Source organism: Marmota flaviventris, chromosome 1 (assembly GCF_047511675.1).
Source record: "Marmota flaviventris isolate mMarFla1 chromosome 1, mMarFla1.hap1, whole genome shotgun sequence".
In the NCBI taxonomy this organism is placed as follows: domain Eukaryota; kingdom Metazoa; phylum Chordata; class Mammalia; order Rodentia; family Sciuridae; genus Marmota; species Marmota flaviventris.
In genome coordinates, this window is record NC_092498.1 from 206,315,641 (window position 1) to 206,334,927 (window position 19,287).

Genomic DNA, 19,287 nt, shown 5'->3' on the forward strand with positions numbered 1-19,287 from the left:
TGCGACGTTTCAGTGAGGAAGAGGAACTGAGACGTCTTCTTGCCAGCGCAGGCTACATATGGCTTGGGGGATGGGAAAGAGGCCAGAGGTCAGTGCTCCGGGGAAGGCAGGACTGCCCCTGACCCTCTGCGGAGAAAGAGGTTTCAAGATCCTATGGATGAAAAAACGACGACACATCCGTGTGCAGTTGTCCTGGGACTAGCCCAGGACTCTCCCAAGGACACCAAAGCCACAGGCGCTCGAGTCCCTTCTATAAAATGACATCCTATTTGCACAGAACTGATAACATCGTCCTGCAGACCTTAAATCCTCTCTAGATGACTTAGGACACTAAACAGTATGTGCACAGCATGCTGTATCGTTCAGGGAATCACAATAAGAAAACAGTCAGTCTGTGCTCAGTACAGATCGATTCTTTCCCCAAAACAGTTCTGATTCATAGTTGGTTGAATGCATAGATGTGGAAACTGCAGATACTATAATGAAATATTATTCAGCAATAAAAAGTAAGTCCTCACTGGGTGCAGCGGGCCTGCCTGTGATCCCAGCAACTCAGGAGACTGAGGCAAGAGGATCACATGTTGGAGACCAGCTTCAGCAACTTAGTGAAGGCCTAAGAAACTTAGTGATACCCTGTCTCAAAAAAACAAAAAACAAAAAACAAAGGATTGGGTGGGTGCTGGGATGTAGCTCAGTGGTAGAGCACCCCTGGGTTAATTCCTCAGTACCAGGAAGAAAGAAAGGAAAAGAAAAAAAAAATTCTCAAGCCACAAATACATATTACTAAGTGGGAAAAGCCGGTCTGAAAGGCCACACCCCTGTGACTCCAACTCTATGACATTCTGGAAAAGGCAACTCTATGGGGACAGCGATCAGTGGGTATCGAGAAGGGACAAGGACAGAGCACAGAGCAGTGGAAATCCTCTTCATGGCGCTCTGCACACCGTATTCCACCCTGTCTAGTGTGTCACACAGAACGGTGCCATGTGGCCTTCTGCGGGGATCCAAACACACAGAAACAACACCAAGAGTGGACCCTGAGGTGAACCTGGGACTTCGGTTATGCCCAACATATCAACAAGGGCTTGGACCAAGTGCACAGATGGCCACTCTCAGACGCCCTAACAAGGGAGCCGCGAGGGCCGTGGGGACTCTGTGTCATCTGCTCTGAGTTTCTGTCATCTAAAGTGATCTAAAAAATAACATTAAACAAGAAAAAGTAGAATGCTGGACCCCAAATTCAGGGCTGCAGACCCCCTGAGCCCACACCCCACCCTAACCAGGTGATAATGGCTGCATCGTCTGGAGTCGCGTGGATGCACTGAGTGGGGCCACTGAGCGGTCACTTCTGTACCCCCTAAATCCATGCTGGTGACCAGAAGGCTCATCCACAGGGACATGTGGATGGTTCCTATGGGGTCTGACCAAAGGACACTGCACAGAGGACAGAGGGTGTGGGGGCTCTGCTGCCCCTATGGACAGTGCTGCCAGGTGACCCCCTCCTGGCCTGCTCTGTGGCAACGCACTCGACCGCCACCTGCTGAGGCTGTGGCGCCTGCTGCTTCTGCCCACCCTGCAGCCCTCCAGAAACGCCGAGTTCAACTGAGCACGCAGCTTTGCTCCCGGGACTGGGGACAGACGGCTGCCCTCCGGATGCTGCAGATGCATCACCCCACACTTCACTCTCTTGATCTGGCCCTCCCGGGCTGGCGTCAGCCGAGGGCTCTGCACACCAACTCCTGTGTGCTACCCATCGTACCTGAGCCCACAAGCGGATCACCTCTATGCCCTGCCCCGATCCCGGGACCACTAGGGGCACCCCTGGGCCAGAGCCCGCCTTCAGTCTGCGTCTCCTGCCTTGCTCGTTCCCCCACAAAAGCCAGGACAAAACCAGCCCAGCCACCTCCTAACTGACCCTGGTGCTTCCCCAGGGTGGCCCTGTGTGATGTGGAGCCCACATGTGGGAACGCCAAGTGCCCAACTGTCTCCTGACTCGGCTGGCCTGTCCCAGCTGAGTGATAAAGAATCTTTTACTTTTTATTTACTTTTTGCAGCGCAGGGATGAACTCAGGGCCTGGGGCACGCTAGGGAAGCGCGCCACCACAGAGCCTAGCCCGTCCCCAAGCCCGCATCTTCAGAGGTGAGGGTCCCTCCTGCCACCCACCCCACGCTCACCTCTAGCACAGGGCCGGCCCCCAGGATGGTCCTCTCCACGCCGCTGGCGTAGCCCTTCTGGCTGAGGGCGGTGAGGCAGTGGATCAGGAAGTTGGTGCTCTGGGTCTTGCCGGAGCCGCTCTCGCCCGAGATCACGATGCACTGGTTGATGCGCTTCCTCAGCATGGCATAGTAGGCCACGTCGGCCAGCGCGAAGACGTGCGGCTCCAGCTTGCCCAGCTGCTGGTTCTCGTACATCTTCACGTACTTGGGGTTGTAGATGGGGAGGAACTTGAAGGGGTTGATGGCCACGAGGATGCTCCCCGCGTACGTGTAGATCTTCTGCTGCAGGAAGCGGTGCTTGAGGTTCTTCAAGAGGTTGTCCTCGGTCAGCTCGGGGAGGTTGCAGAGGTCATCAAAGTCTGCCTGCTGTCGCGGCAAGAGGCCGCGCTCCACCAGGCGCCGGGCGGCCGTGGCCTGGGCCACCAGCTGCATGTGCACATATTTGATGGTCCCGTCTGCGTTGCGCTCCTGCAGCAGGAAGTAGTAGCCGTCCTCCTGCGGGTGCTCGTCCTGAGCCCGCCGGGGCCACAGCAGCACACGATGCACCGGCGAGTCGTTGGCGTCCAGCACCCACTCCTCCCCGCCCGACTCCTTGACCTCCACCAGCACGTAGCACTTGGTGACATCTAGCCGCAGGCTGGCGATGGCATCCTTGATGACGTCGGACGTGGTGCTGTCCTTGGTGGCGGTCACTCGGCAGGAGGCCTGGCCCTCGGTGGTGGACAGCCGTGGGTAGATGTACAGGTGGTAGGCTGCCTGCTCCCGGCGGCCGGAGCTGCCCGCCTCTTGCACACTCATCCTGCCGGCCTCCCGGCTTCAGCATGCCTCCCGGGCTCGGGCAAGCTTCTCCTGGAGCTGGAAGGGAGGTCAAGGTCAGGCAGCTCTAAGCCCCGGGAAGAGGGATGTGGGACGCCCACCCTGCACAGACAGCACCAGACCCAGGGCCAGAAGACCCTGCCCCCAGCCGGGCCAGGAGCCACCAGCTCTGGCTCCCAGGGTGACAGTGGAAGAGCCTGTCTTTCTTTTCCTTAGTGCTGGAGCTGGGACCCAGGGCCTGTGCGTGTGGTGAAGTGCCCTACCTCCCACCGACCACACCCCCAACGCCTTCCTTCTGCCCTTTAACGGGACATCTGACTCATGTGGCTCTCGAGTGATGTCACCAGACAACTCCAAAACCAAATCCTCTCATTTGCCCCATCCCGGCACCGGTCCCACCCTGCCCCACGTCCAGCCTCGTCCAGCCTCGTAATCCCACGTCCAAAGGCCACGACCATCTCAGCTAAGCCTTCGCTGCCCACATCCTTCCTGGCCTCCGCTCCCTGACAAAACCTCCTCAGCAGCTGCCCGAACACATCAAGTTTGGCCCGGGGGCCTGGCTACGTCACCACCACACACCCGGCCAGAGCGCTGGGAGAGAGCAGGGCTGGACCTGTTGGAACTGGGGTCCCCGAAACCCAACCAAGGAAGATGAGGTCAGGGCACATCTGCTTCTAGAACACGACTCCAGCCTGTTGGGGAGAGGAGCGCCCTCAGGCCCAAGCCACGGGGTGCCCTGCAGGCAACTGGCCAGTCCCCTAAGATGGCCAAGGTCTAGAGCAATGAGAAAAGGTGTGAAGAATCTGAATGCAGTGGGGTGCCTTAGAAGGGATCCCCAACCAGAAAGAAGACGTGACCTGGGGAAGCCGAGTGAGGGTCGGGGAATGCTACAGTCTGGATCCCGCCCGAGTGTGTTCACCAAGGGTTCAGGCGCCAAAAGCTTGGTTCCCGGTATATAAGGTTGAGAGGGGGACCTTTAACAGGTGGGGCCTTGCAGGGGATGATCAGGTCACTGGGAGGGGCTTAATATCACTCCTAGGAGGCCCTGGTTAGTCCCCTGCAGAGTGGGTGGTTACAGAAAGCGCAAGTCTGCTGCTTTCCTGCCACGTGATTCTTGTGGCATGCACCCCCAGATGCCCCCAAGATGCCATTTGCTGCAAGGTTGTCACTCAAGGCCACACAGAAAGTGCTGACTGGATTTCCAGCCTCCGAACTGAGAGGTACACTAGCCTCTTTTTTAAATGAAGGACCTAGCTTCAAGTACTTTGTTATAGCAACAGAACATAAATTAAGACAGATTGTAGATTATAGATTCTACATTATCTTTGCAACTTTTCTGTAAATCCCAAGTTATTCCAATAGAAAAAGCTCTTCCCCTCCCCTTCTGTGGTGCTGGGGATGGAACTCAAGAACCTCAAACATGCTAAGCAAGTACTCTACCGATGAGCTGCATTCCAGTCCTGAAAAAGCTAATTTTAAAATTACATTTGCTTTTGTAGGCTGCTGGAAAAAGAAAATGCAGCTGATGCTGGTGATAGCCCATTTGATATCTTGGAGCAGGAGGTATGTATGCAGTGTGGGTCATGTGTGTGCCACTGAGGGACGAGGACAAACCAGACCTTGGCTCAAAGCCTATCAGGAGAGGCTGTATGTCGACAGTGGCGGAACACATGGAGCCCAACAGTGAATGACACAGGTAGGAGCACCTGCCTCAGGGTCCATGGGATGAAACATCTCCAAGGGAACCTGAGGAGGAGGAATGCATTCTGAAGTGGAGGGAGGAGGTGCGGTCGGCCCACGGCTTGACTTTATAAATAAAGTTTTATCTGAAGGCAGCCTGGCCATTCATTTACATGTTGCCTGTGCCTTCAGCCATCCTGATTAGGTGGGACAGGCACAGCAGAGCCTTTAAGGCCCAGAAAGCCTGAGATACTCACTGTGCAGCCAGAGAAGTGCCAGGGAAGATCCTCTAACTTAGCCCCAGCAGAAGCATGAGTCAGCAGCGGGGCCTGTGGGGCAGAAGTGTCAGGAGGGTGGAGGAGGGGAAGGCCAGGGCCACGGATTCTGGCAACTGTTAACACAGGGAGGGGGAGTCGCAGCAGATAAGAGGGAGGGGTATTCAATTTTGAAAACCTGGACTCGTAGGGGCTCTGACTGTTCCTCTACCCCTGGGCACTGTTTCTAGTTACTTCACGGGTTCAAAGATCATCCTTGGAGACGCTTCTTCCTGGCATCTGTGCGCACCCTCTGGGGTCACCCCTCTCATGATGGAGGTAAGCAGGAGTACTGTCATCTCTCGATTCAACTGTCACATTAATGCTCAGAAAGACCTGCATTAAATGAGGCAGCTCATCTGCTTTGGAAACCACTCGGGAGATTTCTTTAAATGTTAAACACACATCTAGCATGTGACCAGCAATTCTGCCCCCAGGAATAACGCCAGCGGAACAGGCAGAGCCAAGGCTCTGGGGCATCACTCCTAGAGCCCCAAACTAGAGCCGAGCGCAACGTCCATCAGCCAGTGGAGGAGCCAACTGGCAGCGCAGGGCGACGTGGTGCCGCGGTGGGAGCAGCCTGTGGTACCTACTGTGGCAGGGAACAAACAGAAGCACTGCCCTATAAACAAGGCCGGACTAACAGACAGCATGCATGTACCCAGCCATTCTGCTCCCAGGTCTTGATCACAAAGAACTGAAAACAGAGACTCAAATCCTTGCGTGTGAATGTCCTGTAGCGCAATTCACAACATCTGAAAGATGGAAATGACCCGAGGGTTCATGACTGGATGAATAGATGAGCAAGATAGGGTCTGTCCATACATGGGAATATTATTCAGTCAGGAAGAGGGATGAGGCACTGGCACATGCTACAGACAACGTGGACAATCTCTGAAAACACGATGCTGAGAGAAGCCAGACAGGAAAGACCACAGTGTGTGATCCCATGGACTCAGAAGTACTCAGAACAGGCAAATTCACGGAGACAGGAAGAGACTAGTAGTTGCCAGGAAAAAGTGAAAGGTGATGGGGACAGGGTCTCTTGGGGTGATACAAATGTTCTAGAACCAGAAATGGTGTTTGTGCAATGCTATGAATACACTACATGCTGCTGAACTGTAGAGAGTGGTGAATTTTATGTGATTTTACCTCAAATTTAAGAGTCCAGGCTGTAAAATTCCATGTGTATAAAATTCTACAGGTGACACAGAACGACACTTTGTTCACGTGCATACAGTGCACAGACTAGTGCATGCGCACACTCTTGTACCAATACACCCACAGTTATCAACACACATGGCTGCCCACTTGCAGACACGTGTGCGTGCAAAGTATGATCATAAACACACAGGCCCACGTGCACGTGGGGGCACAAACACACACCTCCGTGCAGACACACCCACACGCACGTCTGTGGGGCCTCCCCCTCACTTCTATCCCAGACTCAGGGCTTCTGCAGCGGCTCCTGGCCCAGGGGTGGACCCCGGTCCTGCCTCCCAGCCACCTGGCCTGCAGCCTGTCCCCCAGCTCCCACCTGGCCCACAGCCCCGTCCCCACAGCGTGGAAACCACGGTCCCTGCAGCCACACCTCCCAGTCCCACCAGAAGACGGCACCAAACTCCTGCTAGTCCTACCTGCTGGCTAGAAGCCTTCCCTGGCCCCTGGGCCCCGTAGTCCTGGGGTGGACAGTGTCACTTATACCTGCCCCTGTGCATGTCTCCTGCCCTGCCCTCAGGCCCTGCCCAGGGCCGTTCCATACCACCACACCTGCTCAGGCACGCTGGTCCCACCTGGAGCCCACTACCACCACTCTCCCTGCCTCCCTGGACATCAGGGGGTTGTCCTTGTCTCCCACTGACCTGGGCCTATGTGCTGTTGCCACACCCCAAACCATCAGGAGGGCCCGGCCTCTATCCTCTGTGCTACTGTGGGGGATTCCCTGGAAGAGCCGATCTCCATGTGGCTGTCCCACAGAAAGCCCCTTGGGGTGCCCATCTCCAACCCCTTCTGTCCAGCCCTCAGTGCCCCTGGCTATGCAGCCTGACGCAGCAGACTCCCTTCAGCTCCACATGTGCTGACGGACACACCCAAGCCCTTCCCGGGGGTCAGGCCCAGGATCACAGGCAGACCCTGGCGGTCTCCTGGATGGCCACCCAGCCCAGTCAGGGAGAAGCTGCCCCAAACGCCCAACACACAGGGCAGTGCACGTCCCCTGGGCCTCAGCGGGCCTTCAACACAGGCCTGGCACTGCTCTCCCTCCCAGATGTCCAGGCCCTGTGCAGCAGCCTGCCACCCGCCACCTCCCCTGAGACCACAGGGCCTGTCCCCACCCTGCTCTCCCCTGGCCACTCTCTGCCCTCCAGTGGGAACACAGCTCGAGGCTCTGGCCGAATCAGGCAGCTCTGCTCCCAACACAGAGCCTCAGGTGGACCATCTCCCCCACAGCAGGGCCAGGCCCACATGCCCTGCCCACAGGTGACGCCTGCCCACAGGCCTGTGCCCTGGTGGGGATGCAGGGTCGGGAGCTGTGTGGGCCAGGGGAGGATCAATGCCTCCTGAGGGGCGGGCAGCCCCTCGGGGAGACCTTCAGCGCCTTCCTTCCCTTCCGTGGTGTCTGCTGCTCTCCCATTTTCTGCCATGAACTGAAACCACGCAACTCATGGCCCTCAGCAGAGCGACCAGAGGTGGCTGCCTGATCTTGGACTTCCCTGCCTCTAGAACAGAGACCCGAATCAACCTCTGTTCTTCAAAAATGACCCAGTCTCAGGTATTTTGTTATAACAAGAGAAAAAGGACCAAAGCAGTGTGTCATTTCACCGATAATGCTGGGCTGATCCCCTCAACCTAGGCCAAAACACACCCTCATGGCCCTGATCCATTCTGAAAAACTGACTTCCAGAAAAGCCCCCCAACTCTCAGGTTCCCCTAGAACAGCACAGGAGAGTTACTATCTCTCAGCATCCTCAACAGCACTGGGTATTAATATTTTTCTCACTCTGCAGCCATCAGTGAGCACAAAAGAACATTTCATCTCTCACATTTCTTTGACTCTCAGGTCTGGTCTTTGAAATTTATGCCCATCAAGCAACTATATTTCTCTATTTATAAACTGCTCAGATCTCGGGTGTCATTTTTTCTATTTATCTTGCTCTATAATATAATGCTTTCCCAGGTTTGATGAAACTAAGTCACGCCGACTTACTTTTGCTTGTGGGTCTTTGTTTTTTCCAGTGCTGGGGATGGAACCTGTGGCCCTGAGCATGCCAGGCAAGCGCTCTGCCACCGAGCCGCACCCCGGCCCTGCCATGGTGGTTTTTAACACAGATACAGGCGTGATCCTCACCTCATGATGTCCGGGTGAGCCCGTCTAAATGGCAAAGCGTCTCACTAAGCCACATGTGCCATGTGTGTGCTCAGAACACTGCCATCCCCCTGTGGAGGGGCAGAGTCACCCAACATGGGGCCTGTTCTACAGTAAAGCACTCACGGCATTTAATGGAACTGCATCGAAAGTGAAAACAGAAGGGCCGCTCTGCGTCCCCAGCCTGGGAGAGGTGGGACCTCAGAGCTGGAGTTCGGTTTCTATAGAACACACATTGCTTCCGCACCATCACAAGGTCAAAAAGTCTCCCGTTGGACCACACCAACTGGGGCCCCGTCTGCAATGGTCCCCAGGTGGGCTGGTCTGCGGGCCATCTATTTTAGGGCGGGCACTGCCCGACCCTGCCCCGGATCTGATAAGACACTGACTCCACTTCCGTTTGGGGTCCTGGCCTCCTGGACTCCCTCTTCGTATCTCAGTAGTCCCCTTAGAAGTCAGGCTGTGCATTCCCAGTGTCCTGCGCTGCCGTAACAAAGACCATAAACGAGGGCTCCAACAACACGGCCCGCTCCTCTCCCTGCTCTGGAGGCTGGAGTCTGGAGCCGAGGTGGCGCTGGCTGGCGCCCTCTGGGGCTCTGTGCGGGGTCCTTCCCAGGCCTCTTGGCTTCGGGGGGCTCTGGCGGTGCTTGGCGCCCTGTGGCTTGCACACACATCACTCCGCTCTGCCTCCACCCCCGCCCTCTCCTCTTCGCACACAGACACACTGACTGGACTGAGCGTGCGCTCGTCTAGAGATCCCTAACTCATCACATCCGCAAAGTCGCTGCTCCCGAACATGGTCACGTTCTGAGGCTCAGCGTGGGTTTGAACTGGGGGGGGGGGTGCTCTTCCACTTAGTCTGTGTGGAAAGGGAAGAAGGGAGCCCCACAAGAAGCAAAGCGACCGCTGTGACGCCTGATGATGGGTGGCGCCGTCTGCTGACCTTAAAGGCTGAAGAATGACTTTGGGTCCAAGGTCGCCCTGGAGATGCCACGCGGTTTTGCTTATCACAGCTTCAGAGAATGTTCTTCAGTAACGGCATCTCTCTCAAGGGGGCTCTGGCTATTTTGTTCTTAGGGCCATCAGCTCTCAATACAGCCTGGGTCCTGGAAGCCAGCCACGCGGTGGCTTGAGATCCTGAGGACAAGTGGATGTGAAACCTACACTGAGAATCCCCCGGCTGTGCCCAGCATGACAGGAAACAGGTCAAGGACTACAGAACTTGGGGTTGGGGTCACTATGGAGGACAGACTGGCCAAGGGGCAATGGTGGGCTGTGGCCATGTGCTGGGGCAGCAGGTCCTGAAAAGCGGTGACCTTTCTTAATCTGAATGTCTTACCACATACCCCAAAGCCAACATGTCCCTTTCATCCCCAACGACCCACTATGCCAAGTACACACAACGTGAATGAGAAGCCAAAGCAGCCGGGCACAACGGCCCACGCCTGTGACCCCAGCTACTCAGGAGGCTAAGGTAGAAGGATCACAGGCTGAAGGCCAGCCTGGGCAACTTAGCAAGATCCTATCTCAAAGGGCCTGGAGTATAGCTCAGTGATAAGAGCACCCAGGGTTCAATCCCCAGTACTGCAAATAAATAAGTAAATACGTAAACAAACAAACATAAAATAAGCAAAACACATCCCCAAGCCACCAGGATCAGCCAGACTAGTGTAAGAATAATCCCCTGATCCTGTCACCACAAGGAAATCAAACAGTAGGGTTATACAGATCCCTGCCAAGACAGTCTGGTGGCAATGAAAGCAAATTCATCCACCAATGGATGAATGGGCAGATAGAGTGCGGTGCAGCCTCCCGTGGAATACTACTCAGCCACAAAAAAGAATGGAGTTCTACCCATGATCCACACCACAAGGTGATGAACCTCAAACACTGTGCTGAGGGAAAGAAGCCTGACATGAAAAGACATACAGCTGATGCCTCATTTACATGAAATGTCCAGAACAAATCTACAGACAGCAGATGGGAGGCCATCCTGACTGACTGCTGGGAGCAGGGCGTCTCCTGTTGGGGGGTGACAATGTTCTAGAACTAGATGGTGGTTGCACAATGTTGTGAATCTGCTAAGTGTTACCAGCATACATTTTATGTTACACGCATTTTACCGTAATTAACAGGAACACACCTCTTAAAAACCTGAAATGTGAAACAGCAAAGGTTTGCAACAGACTGGTACACTTCTGTGCTCTGAGAAGACACACCTCCACCTTCTCACTCTCCTATGGGGAGGAGTCGTGAGGAATGAGGCCCTGGGAGCTGAGGGCGGTGAGTGGACCAAAGGCGAATCAGCGACTCTGCAGGCCCGGCCCAGGCCTCGTGTGTGAGAGCAGGATTCCGACCGTCACTTTGGCGAACATGCTGGAATTCACTGGAGAAGTCCAGAAGGGGCCTCCAGAAAGTGTAGTGTAGCTGCTTCGTTTATATAAGGCCATAATTTGAAGCCACATGTTTATCGGATGAAATCATTCTCCAGCTAAAAGGAGCAGGCTAACATTACAGAGGAGCCGTGCAAGGCCCGGTGGACTCCAGCGTGTCCCCACTTTCCCGGACGTCTCCCGGAGCCTGCTGTTTTCTTCTTCTTTTTTTTTTTTTTTTTAGAAAAAACAATTCCATGGAGCCCTGGGGAAGATGGACGTGACGAGTGACTGCGACACCAGCGTCTTTATCACCCGCAGCGCATCCGGGCTGGAGGGCCTCTCTGAACTGCCCTGGCTCTGTGTCTTCTCCACCTCAAGCCTGAATGTGAGATGCCCCCACGCGGGAGAGTTGGGCGGAAGTGGGTTCTCAGGAGAAACCCCCTGCCTCGGCTCTTAGAGGGTGGCCCGGTGCAGTGACAGGAGGGAGGAGCTAGGAGCTCCTGGGGGCGTCTCAAAAGTGGGGCTGGCTCATGAATTCAACCCAAGGTTGAACAGGCTCAGGCCAAGGTCGGCCATGAGAAGTGGCCAGCCCGGACCCATCTCAGGATGTCGCCCGGCCACAGGGGTGGGTCAGGGGAAGGATCTGCAACCTCAGGTGGGAGCAGTTGGCTAAGCTGACAGTGTCAGAGGGCAGAGTCACGAAGAGAGTGCTGTAGCGGCTTGATTAGTGTCCCCAGAATTCACGCACACTCAGAACCTCAGAATACAACCTTATTTGGGAATAGGGTGTTTGTAGATATCATGAGTTAAGATGAGGCTGTACTGAATTAGGGTGGCCTCAAATCCAGGGACTGGGTCCTTAGATACAGATGCACAGAGAGAGAGGACATGTAAAGATGGAGACAGAGGCTGGGAGGATGCAGCCACAAGCCAAGGGACACGTGGAGCCCCTAAAGAGGTCTGCCCAATCCTCCCAGGAGACTCCAGAGGGAACACAGCCCTGCTGACACCTGCATTTGGGATTTCTGACCCCCGAGACCATGCAACAATCAATTCCTGCTGTTTTAAGACATGAATTCATGGCCATTTGTTACAGCAGCCCCAGGACACTCATCTAAGTGCCCAGTAGACAGACACTCCACGCTCTGCAGAAGCCACGCCCAGAAGGTGACGTGTGCCCTTTGCCAATGCTTCTCTGCTGCTCCCCCCACCCCCCAGCTGGTGCTGGGTACAGGAGAAAGCAAGAGTGTGGACATGAAGGAGGCCAACCCAACAACCCCAGAGCAAAATGCATCTCCAAAATTACTAAGCACCTGGAAAGGAAAAGGAAAAATCCAGCATTTTGCCCCTGGAGACATTTTTGGTTATCACCACTGGACTGAGGCTGCTACTAGCATCTGGCGAGTGGGCCAGGGCTGCTGCTCAACAGGCTACAGCGCCCAGGACACCTTCCAACAACCCGCAAAGAATGACCCGGCCCCCAACATGAGCAGTGCTTCAGTGGGGAAGCTGGGGACAGAGGACCGGAGGCCGAGGTGGCTCAAAGCAGACAGCAGCAGAGGCCTGTGCAATTCAAGGGAGGCAGACACACTGAAGCCTGTGGAGAAGCCAGGCGAGGGCAGCGGGAGGGCAGGGTTGGCCGGGGCTGGTCTGAGAATAAGGAGCCCAGTGTGGCTGCGCTTCCAAGGCCAGAGGCAGTGAGGGAGGGAGAGAGGGCCGGGGCGGCGGGAGGCCAGCTCCCACAGTGCTCTGCGGAAGGAGTTCAGATTTTACCCCAGTGGAATGGAGACACCCTGGGGGTTCTGAGTCAGGAGGCACCAGGACCTGAGTGACATTAGGACATCACCTGATGGCTGTGTGGTACACGCACCATCAGGGGCCTGGGTCAAAGTGGGGTCCCACCCAATGGCTTCTGCAGGTGCTTGGAGGCAGGGCCAGGCCCAGGAGAAGCGGTGGAGGGCAGAGCTGCAGGGCTCCGGGCCCTTCCCGGTGACCGTGGGCCTCCTCATGAAGACGTGGAAGGCTACCCAGAAAGCAGGTCTGAACAGGCTGAGGACCCCTGTGACCCCTTCTTTAAACCACACAAGTAAAAAGCCACCTGGAGAGTAACAACAGTGACAACGCAAAAAGGACCGCTGGAAACCAAGCACTGGCAGTGCGGACAGTCACGAACCTGGCCCGTCCCGGGGGAGAGGCAGCAGGAGCCTCCTCCGCTTTTTTTCCGTTCAGTGCTGGGGACTGAACCCGGGGTGCTCCACCCCTGAGCTACACCCCCAGCCCTTTCTTCTAAATTACTTTTTGGTAGCTGTAGATGGACAACACCTTTATTTTACTTGTTTATTTTTACGTGGGCTAAGGATCAAACCGAGGGCCTCATGTGGGCCAGGCAAGTGCTCTGCCACTGGGCCACAGCCCCAGCTCCCCCAGCCCCTTCTGTATCTTACTTTGAGACAGGGTCTCACTCAGTTGCTGAAGGTCTTAAGTTGACCCAGGTTGGCCTTGCCTTGTGATCCTCCTGCCTCAGCCTCCTGAGTAGCTAGGGATACCAGTGTGGCCACGGTGCCAGCTGGAGACAGATTTAATTGTCACACAGGGCTGTCTGGACATTTTGGTGGCCGGGGTGGTACTCCACACTCTACAGTGTGTAGGATGGTCCCGCCAGCAAAACAGTCCACCCAATGTCATCACTGCCTAGCTGAGAAATCCTGCTTTAAACGAGAAGCTCACCTGCACACCTGAGGGTCTCCTCAGGGGCTCAGGGTCTGACACCCGGACGTGGCCTGACCCCAGCTCCTTGGCTGCATGACAGTTATGGCGAGGGAGTGAGGGAGGCTGGCCAGACACGTGCCCTCGCCAGGACACCTTCTCCACCTTTTCTCCTCTTCCTGCCAAACCAGGAGGCAGACTCCCAGAGATGGCCAGGGGAATGGGACCAAGTTCCCTGCCTGTCCTTTTGCTCCTGTTCTTGCACCTGTCCCTGATAAATAGCATCTCCACATGACAGCTGGGGACCCTGGTGCTCTTCCCAAGCAGCGGTTAAGGAACCTGGTGTGTGTGCCCCAGCATGAGTGACAACGTCACATCTTCGCCTCCTGGTTTCACTGGCCCCAGCGGGGTTGGAGGAGGAGTGCTCAGACCAACAAACAGGGAGATCCACGCCAAAGCCCTGAGCATCCCTGTGCTGCTGTGACTTCCTGTGGCACCCGCCTCCAAGGCACAGCCCACATCACAGCTGGGAGGACAGGGCAAGTTCTTGGGTGTCCCTCCTCTTCCCTGCACAAGCCTGCAACCCAGGCCCAGGCCCCGTCACAAGGTCACCTGCTGCCGGGCTCTTAACTTGACTTCTGTGGGCGTGACCCCTGGCTGAACACATGAAGACTGTTTCTGCTCCCCTCCCCTGCAGGCCAGCTCCGAGTCTGCTTCCCAATTCAACACTTCCCTTTGCTGAAGGATTTGAAGACCTTCCAGAAGCCTCTTTTGTCCAGTCATGTGGGACAGCAGTTGATCTCGAGGCCATTTTAGCCCATCAACGGAGTTGCTTTTGGAAGCCCCTCCCTGTGACCCTTGCAATACTGAGAACAGAGGCCCCCCACCCCATGCCACATTTGTCAGTGTCATCTGGATCACCTGCAAGGCACATGTAGCCTGTAAGGTCAGCCCTAAAATGACCCCTTGCAAAAATCCCTCGAGATTCACTCCTCCCTGGGCAGGGTCCCTGCCTCTTCGTCACCCTCCAATGTATGACTATAAGATCTGGAAAATTCCCTAACAGGGAGCTTCCAAAGTTGACGTGGCCAACCAACCTGCCCACCCCTAAACAGGTTTGTTTAAATGAGTGACAAGACAGGATGAATGCACCCTATCTGCTATGACTCTCCCCCCACATTCTTCTACTACCTAAAAATGAAGCTTGTCCCTTACCCGGGATCATAGAACGTGTTTCCCCCAAATATTCATTTGCTTAAATCCTGATCCTAGTCCTTTAGAGGTGACTCTATTTGGAATTATGGTCTTTACAGTGAGGACTACAGTGGACCTACATCCACATAACTGGGGTCCCTCGGAAACTGGGCCGGAGACAAGCACAGGAGGAAGACGACATGGAATGGGGAGACATCAACGGAAGGGGCCTGGGATAGACTCCTCAGTCCTCAGAAGCAACCAAACCTGCCAGCGCCTTGGTCTCGGACATGTGGCCTTCAGGACCATTAGACAATAAGTTTTTGTTAAAGCCACCGTCTGTGGCGCTTTGTTAGGGCAGCCGTGGCAAAGCCATACCCAGCAGCCACTGCAGTGAAGTACCCACGGCCAGGCTCCCTCTCTCATACACACGCGAGCCCGTGAACTTGGGCAGAGCTGGGATCCACACAAATGAGTCAGACAAGGAGAGCTTATTCATCACCCCGACGAACCCACAGGCCGAACCCCTGAATCACTACTTTATTTATCACTGGGCTTGGGCTCAGAAAGTCTTGACTAGGAAATGAGTAGAACCCAAACTCATCGGCTGCATTTTTTAAACATGCCTAATCTCAGAGGCTCTTTCCCAGCCAAAAGGAATCCTGAGAAGGAACGGGGCTCCTCTGAGCCGCCCCCAGTGGTGGTGGGCTGGTGCAGAGACAGGGCCCTTTGTTCTGCCACGCCGGACGATGAGGAGGGCAGAAGAGAAGGGCCTGTCTTGCTCTGCAGGGAGGCCACGCCTGGGCTGGCTCAATGGCGGGCCGAGCAGGGGCTGCCTGGCACAGTTGGGCTGGGGATGCTGGATGCACAAAGGGCTGAAGGGTAGGGCGCGGGGCAGCACCCAGAAGGGAGCATCAGAATGACACCAGAGTCAGCTGTCTCCCCCAACTCTCGGAGGTGAAGCAGCAACGTCACGGTCAGTGGCTGGGGGGTTGCGGAGGGGGGGGGGGACACAGTGGTTGGGACAGTGAGGGATGCATGCAACAAGAACAAAAACTAAACAGTGTGTGCTTGGGAACGGATGGGCATCTGGAGGCACACGGGAGGAGACAGGGCGGCTCACAAAAGGCGTGCTTATCCGGGGCAACTTGCAAAGTAGCTTTTGAGAAGAGAATCTAGTATCTCTAATCTCAGAAGAAAAGTCACTGTTCGTTCCCAGATGAGGATGGTGCCTCCAGAAATCCAGGTCAGTGGTGATACAAAGAAGAGCAAGACAATGGCCCCCACTGTCCCTGCCAGTTCCTCCTCAGCTGTCCATTCTGGGGGTGCTCCCCTATCTCCCCTGTCGTCTGTTCCTGACAGTTCCTCCTTTTTGTCAGAACCACTCTCCAGATAAAGAATTGACTGGACAGCAGAATTCAGGGGGGGGGTGTCTTCTCCCACTGCCACCCCAGGAAGCAGCCTGGTGAGAGTGGAACACACACCAAAGACCCCTGAGGCCATAGTGGGCCCTGGACGGAAACCAGATTTTAGTACATAGCATCAGTTCTCCCCCGGGGCTATTTTGCGTTTCTCCAGGGAACACGGGAACACATCTGGAGAGATATGGGGTTGTCACAACTTGTGGAGAAGCAAATGCTATTGGCATCTAAAAAGTGGAGGCCAGGGATGCAGTGCTCACCGTCCCATAGCACACCAGGCGGTCCCTACAGCAAAGAACAATCCAGCCCCAAAGGTCAACGATGGCACGGTTGAGAAATTCTGCCCTAGAGATTTGGTCTGCAGCAATTTAAGGTTACTTATGATCCTTTATGTTCTAGAAAAAAAGCTCAGAGAGCTATCTCTGAAGTCATCACCGACCTGGGCCTATTTTAGGAAAACAGGACCAATGAACCCTTTTGCTGGTGGTTGGTAGAACAAGAGAATGGGGACCAATAAAAGCATCTATTATAGCAGGTGCTCAAAAAGGGCAGGGCTTCAAAGGAGCTGCCTATGCAAGTCTGTCCTCCTTGCTTGGTTAACACCCTGACGCCTTTCCAAGTTTGGCACGAGGCCAGTCACCTCTTCTGAGGAAACTTGTTGGAATCCCCCTTCTCCCAAAGCTTATGATGGCCATCCCTGATCCTGACCCAGGATAGATTGTGACCCTTCTGTCACTGCACAGACCACCTGATCTGAACTCCACTCTTTCTATGTGGGAGACACTAAATGTCCCTCCTCCAGCCAATGAGGGTTCATTGCTGTCCTTGGGTGTCAGTCAAGTACCTGGCACAACCAACTCTTGCTTAACTGAATCCTGGACCCAACACACACAACCTGGGAGAGATGAGCAAAGGGAACCACCAAGTTAATGAGTCCCTACTGGGGAAAGAAAACAGATCCTACAGACATACGGGGAGATTCCCAAGTCCCCACCTGATTTATAGTCACCAAGTTGAACTTGAGGGAGGGTCTTTCCCAGGGATTTCCAACTGGATGGTTAGGTCCAAACCTTGGGGAATGGGTGCACTGTGCAAAAACACACTGATTTTCTACTTGGAAGACAAGGGCTGGGGGTGTAGCTCAGTGGTAGAGTGCTCATCTAGCATACATGAGGCCCTATGTTTGAACCCCAACACTGCATACACAAACAATAAAAAAAGATGAAAAAAGCAATTAATAATCATTTGTGAACATAAAAGAGCAGAGTAGGAAGCTGAACAAAGTAAAATCATTGTCTTGGGAATTTGAGAGATGGAGGCTGCATAAAATCTGAGGGAGGGTGTGTTCAGGAGACACCACAGTTAATAACAGGGGCTGGGTTTTGAAAAATGCTGATGGAAGCCCATCCATTCATTTTGCAGGTGAAGAAACAGGGAAAGAGACTTGCCTGAGACCAGACCATAACAGTGCTTCCTCCATGAGACCCCACTGGGCCAGGCTCCTGGTGCAGGGAGGAGGCAAAGGTACGGCCATGGGATGGGAAGAATCAGCCCTGTTCACTGGGGTGTCTTAGCCAGAGAAAACTACAGTCAATGTCCCCAGGAGGCAAGGCTGTGGGCTATAACTGCGCATCCTGGAGCAAGCAAGGCTGAAAGCCTTTTCCCCTAAAGGCCAGAACATTCTAGAATAGGTTATCTAAGGCTTTCTTTGTATTCAAACTATCCAGATGCATCTCTTAAATAAGCTGTAAACCTGGCCCCTCTTCTGTTAGATCACAGATAATGCCCATCAGAACGACAAAGCTGGAGGCACTTGCCAGAGCAGACAGAGACAGACCCAGGACACAACTTTCCAGTTGCTCAGGTCACCTCCAGCTGCTTCTAGACACCTTGATTCTGGAGACTCCAAGACCAGAAAAATGCCCTGGGGACTCTCAGGCTGCAAGTTAAATATCTCTACCAGCTCCCAAAGAATCATGGAGAGACCTTCTCTTAAAGAACCTTGGCCTACGGGGCACCCAGGAAAGAAGGGAGGGTGCACGCTACTGGGCCTCTACCCCTGAGCTCACAGCCTCCGGGGGAAAGATTTCCTGTATGTCGTTTTACCCATTTAAGTCCAAGGAGGATGCAGCTCCGAGGAAGTGCTTATACCCCTGTATAAAAGCACCTTCACTTCTGAAACACATTTTGCATCCCCCAAGGCACCTTGTTTGCTCTCTCAGGGACCCCAGAATCTGGCTAGTCCTGTCTTCAGAAGAAAGTGGGGTACTTTCCAAGATTGGGAGACAGACCCAGAGGCGCTGGGACTCCCCTCCAGGTCACCCAGCTGCTGGGTGTGAAGTCAGAAAGGGGATCTATCAAGAGGGGAAGGGAGGCCAAACCTCCAGGGGGCTGCACTCCAACGGCTACACAGTACTAGTCTAGCCCTTTTCCTCCTCTCCCCTTCCCTCCTCCCCAGGCCCTCCCTCGACCTACCCTGACTTCTCTCCTTTCTTCTTCCCATACAGTCCCCACTTCTTTTCCCTTCCCCAAAGCCAGCCCGCTACACCAGTGGTTCAGAACCTCTCACACTTACTGAGCGCCCACTGGGTGCCAGGCGCCGCTGTCTCAGACACCCTTTAGCGCTTGGGTCGCGAGCAGAAGCCCCCAGGACCTTCCCGTACCCTTTCCCCGCGACCGCACCCCAGCTGTTCTCGAACCGGCCTTGCCCCCTCGCCCAGTCTGGGCCTCTCAACTCCGCCTCCTCGTCTTCCCCCGCTCCCAGCCCCGTTTCCTGCGACCCCCCAATTACCACTTAAGCCACGTCCTCTTCGGAGAAGCTGCTCAAAGCCACAAGACTCACCCCCCCACACACGCCCACAAGCTGCCTCACCAGCTCCATCCCTATCTACTTTTCCCTTCTTCGTCTCGCTTCCACCCAACCCCGCAACCTCTCCACGACCCCCAGCCTCGTTCCCGCCCCCTCGACCCCGGCCGTCGCGTCCCTCATTAGCCTTCAACTCCGTCCCTTTTCTCAGCGGCTGCTCCCCGTGCACTCTCCGAACTTGAGCACCCAACCCACAGCCGTCTGGAACTCACCTGGGCCTCGGCCGCCGCGCGCCGCCGGTCCCGGGCCGGGTCTCCGCCCGGACACCCGCCAGCCCGCCCGCCGCTTCTCCAGCCGCTCCGCCCCGCCGCGCCCGCCGCTCCCCCGCGCGCTC

General features: G+C 55.2%; 1 protein-coding gene across 14 annotated transcripts in view; it reads right to left on the reverse strand.

Annotated features, from left to right (window-relative positions):
* Positions 1 to 19,249, reverse strand: part of Myo9b (myosin IXB) — a 98,821-nt gene extending 79,572 nt beyond the window's left edge. For all 14 annotated transcript variants that reach the window (XM_071601316.1, XM_071601304.1, XM_071601311.1 and 11 more), the window contains exons 1-2: positions 19,166 to 19,249; positions 2,176 to 3,072 (exon numbers count right to left, since the gene is read on the reverse strand). In XM_071601316.1, the coding sequence (XP_071457417.1) occupies positions 2,176 to 3,015 (840 nt within the window). In that variant the 5' untranslated portion in view covers positions 3,016 to 3,072; positions 19,166 to 19,249. The remainder of the gene's footprint in view (positions 1 to 2,175; positions 3,073 to 19,165) is intronic.
* Positions 19,250 to 19,287: the final 38 nt, after the last annotated feature.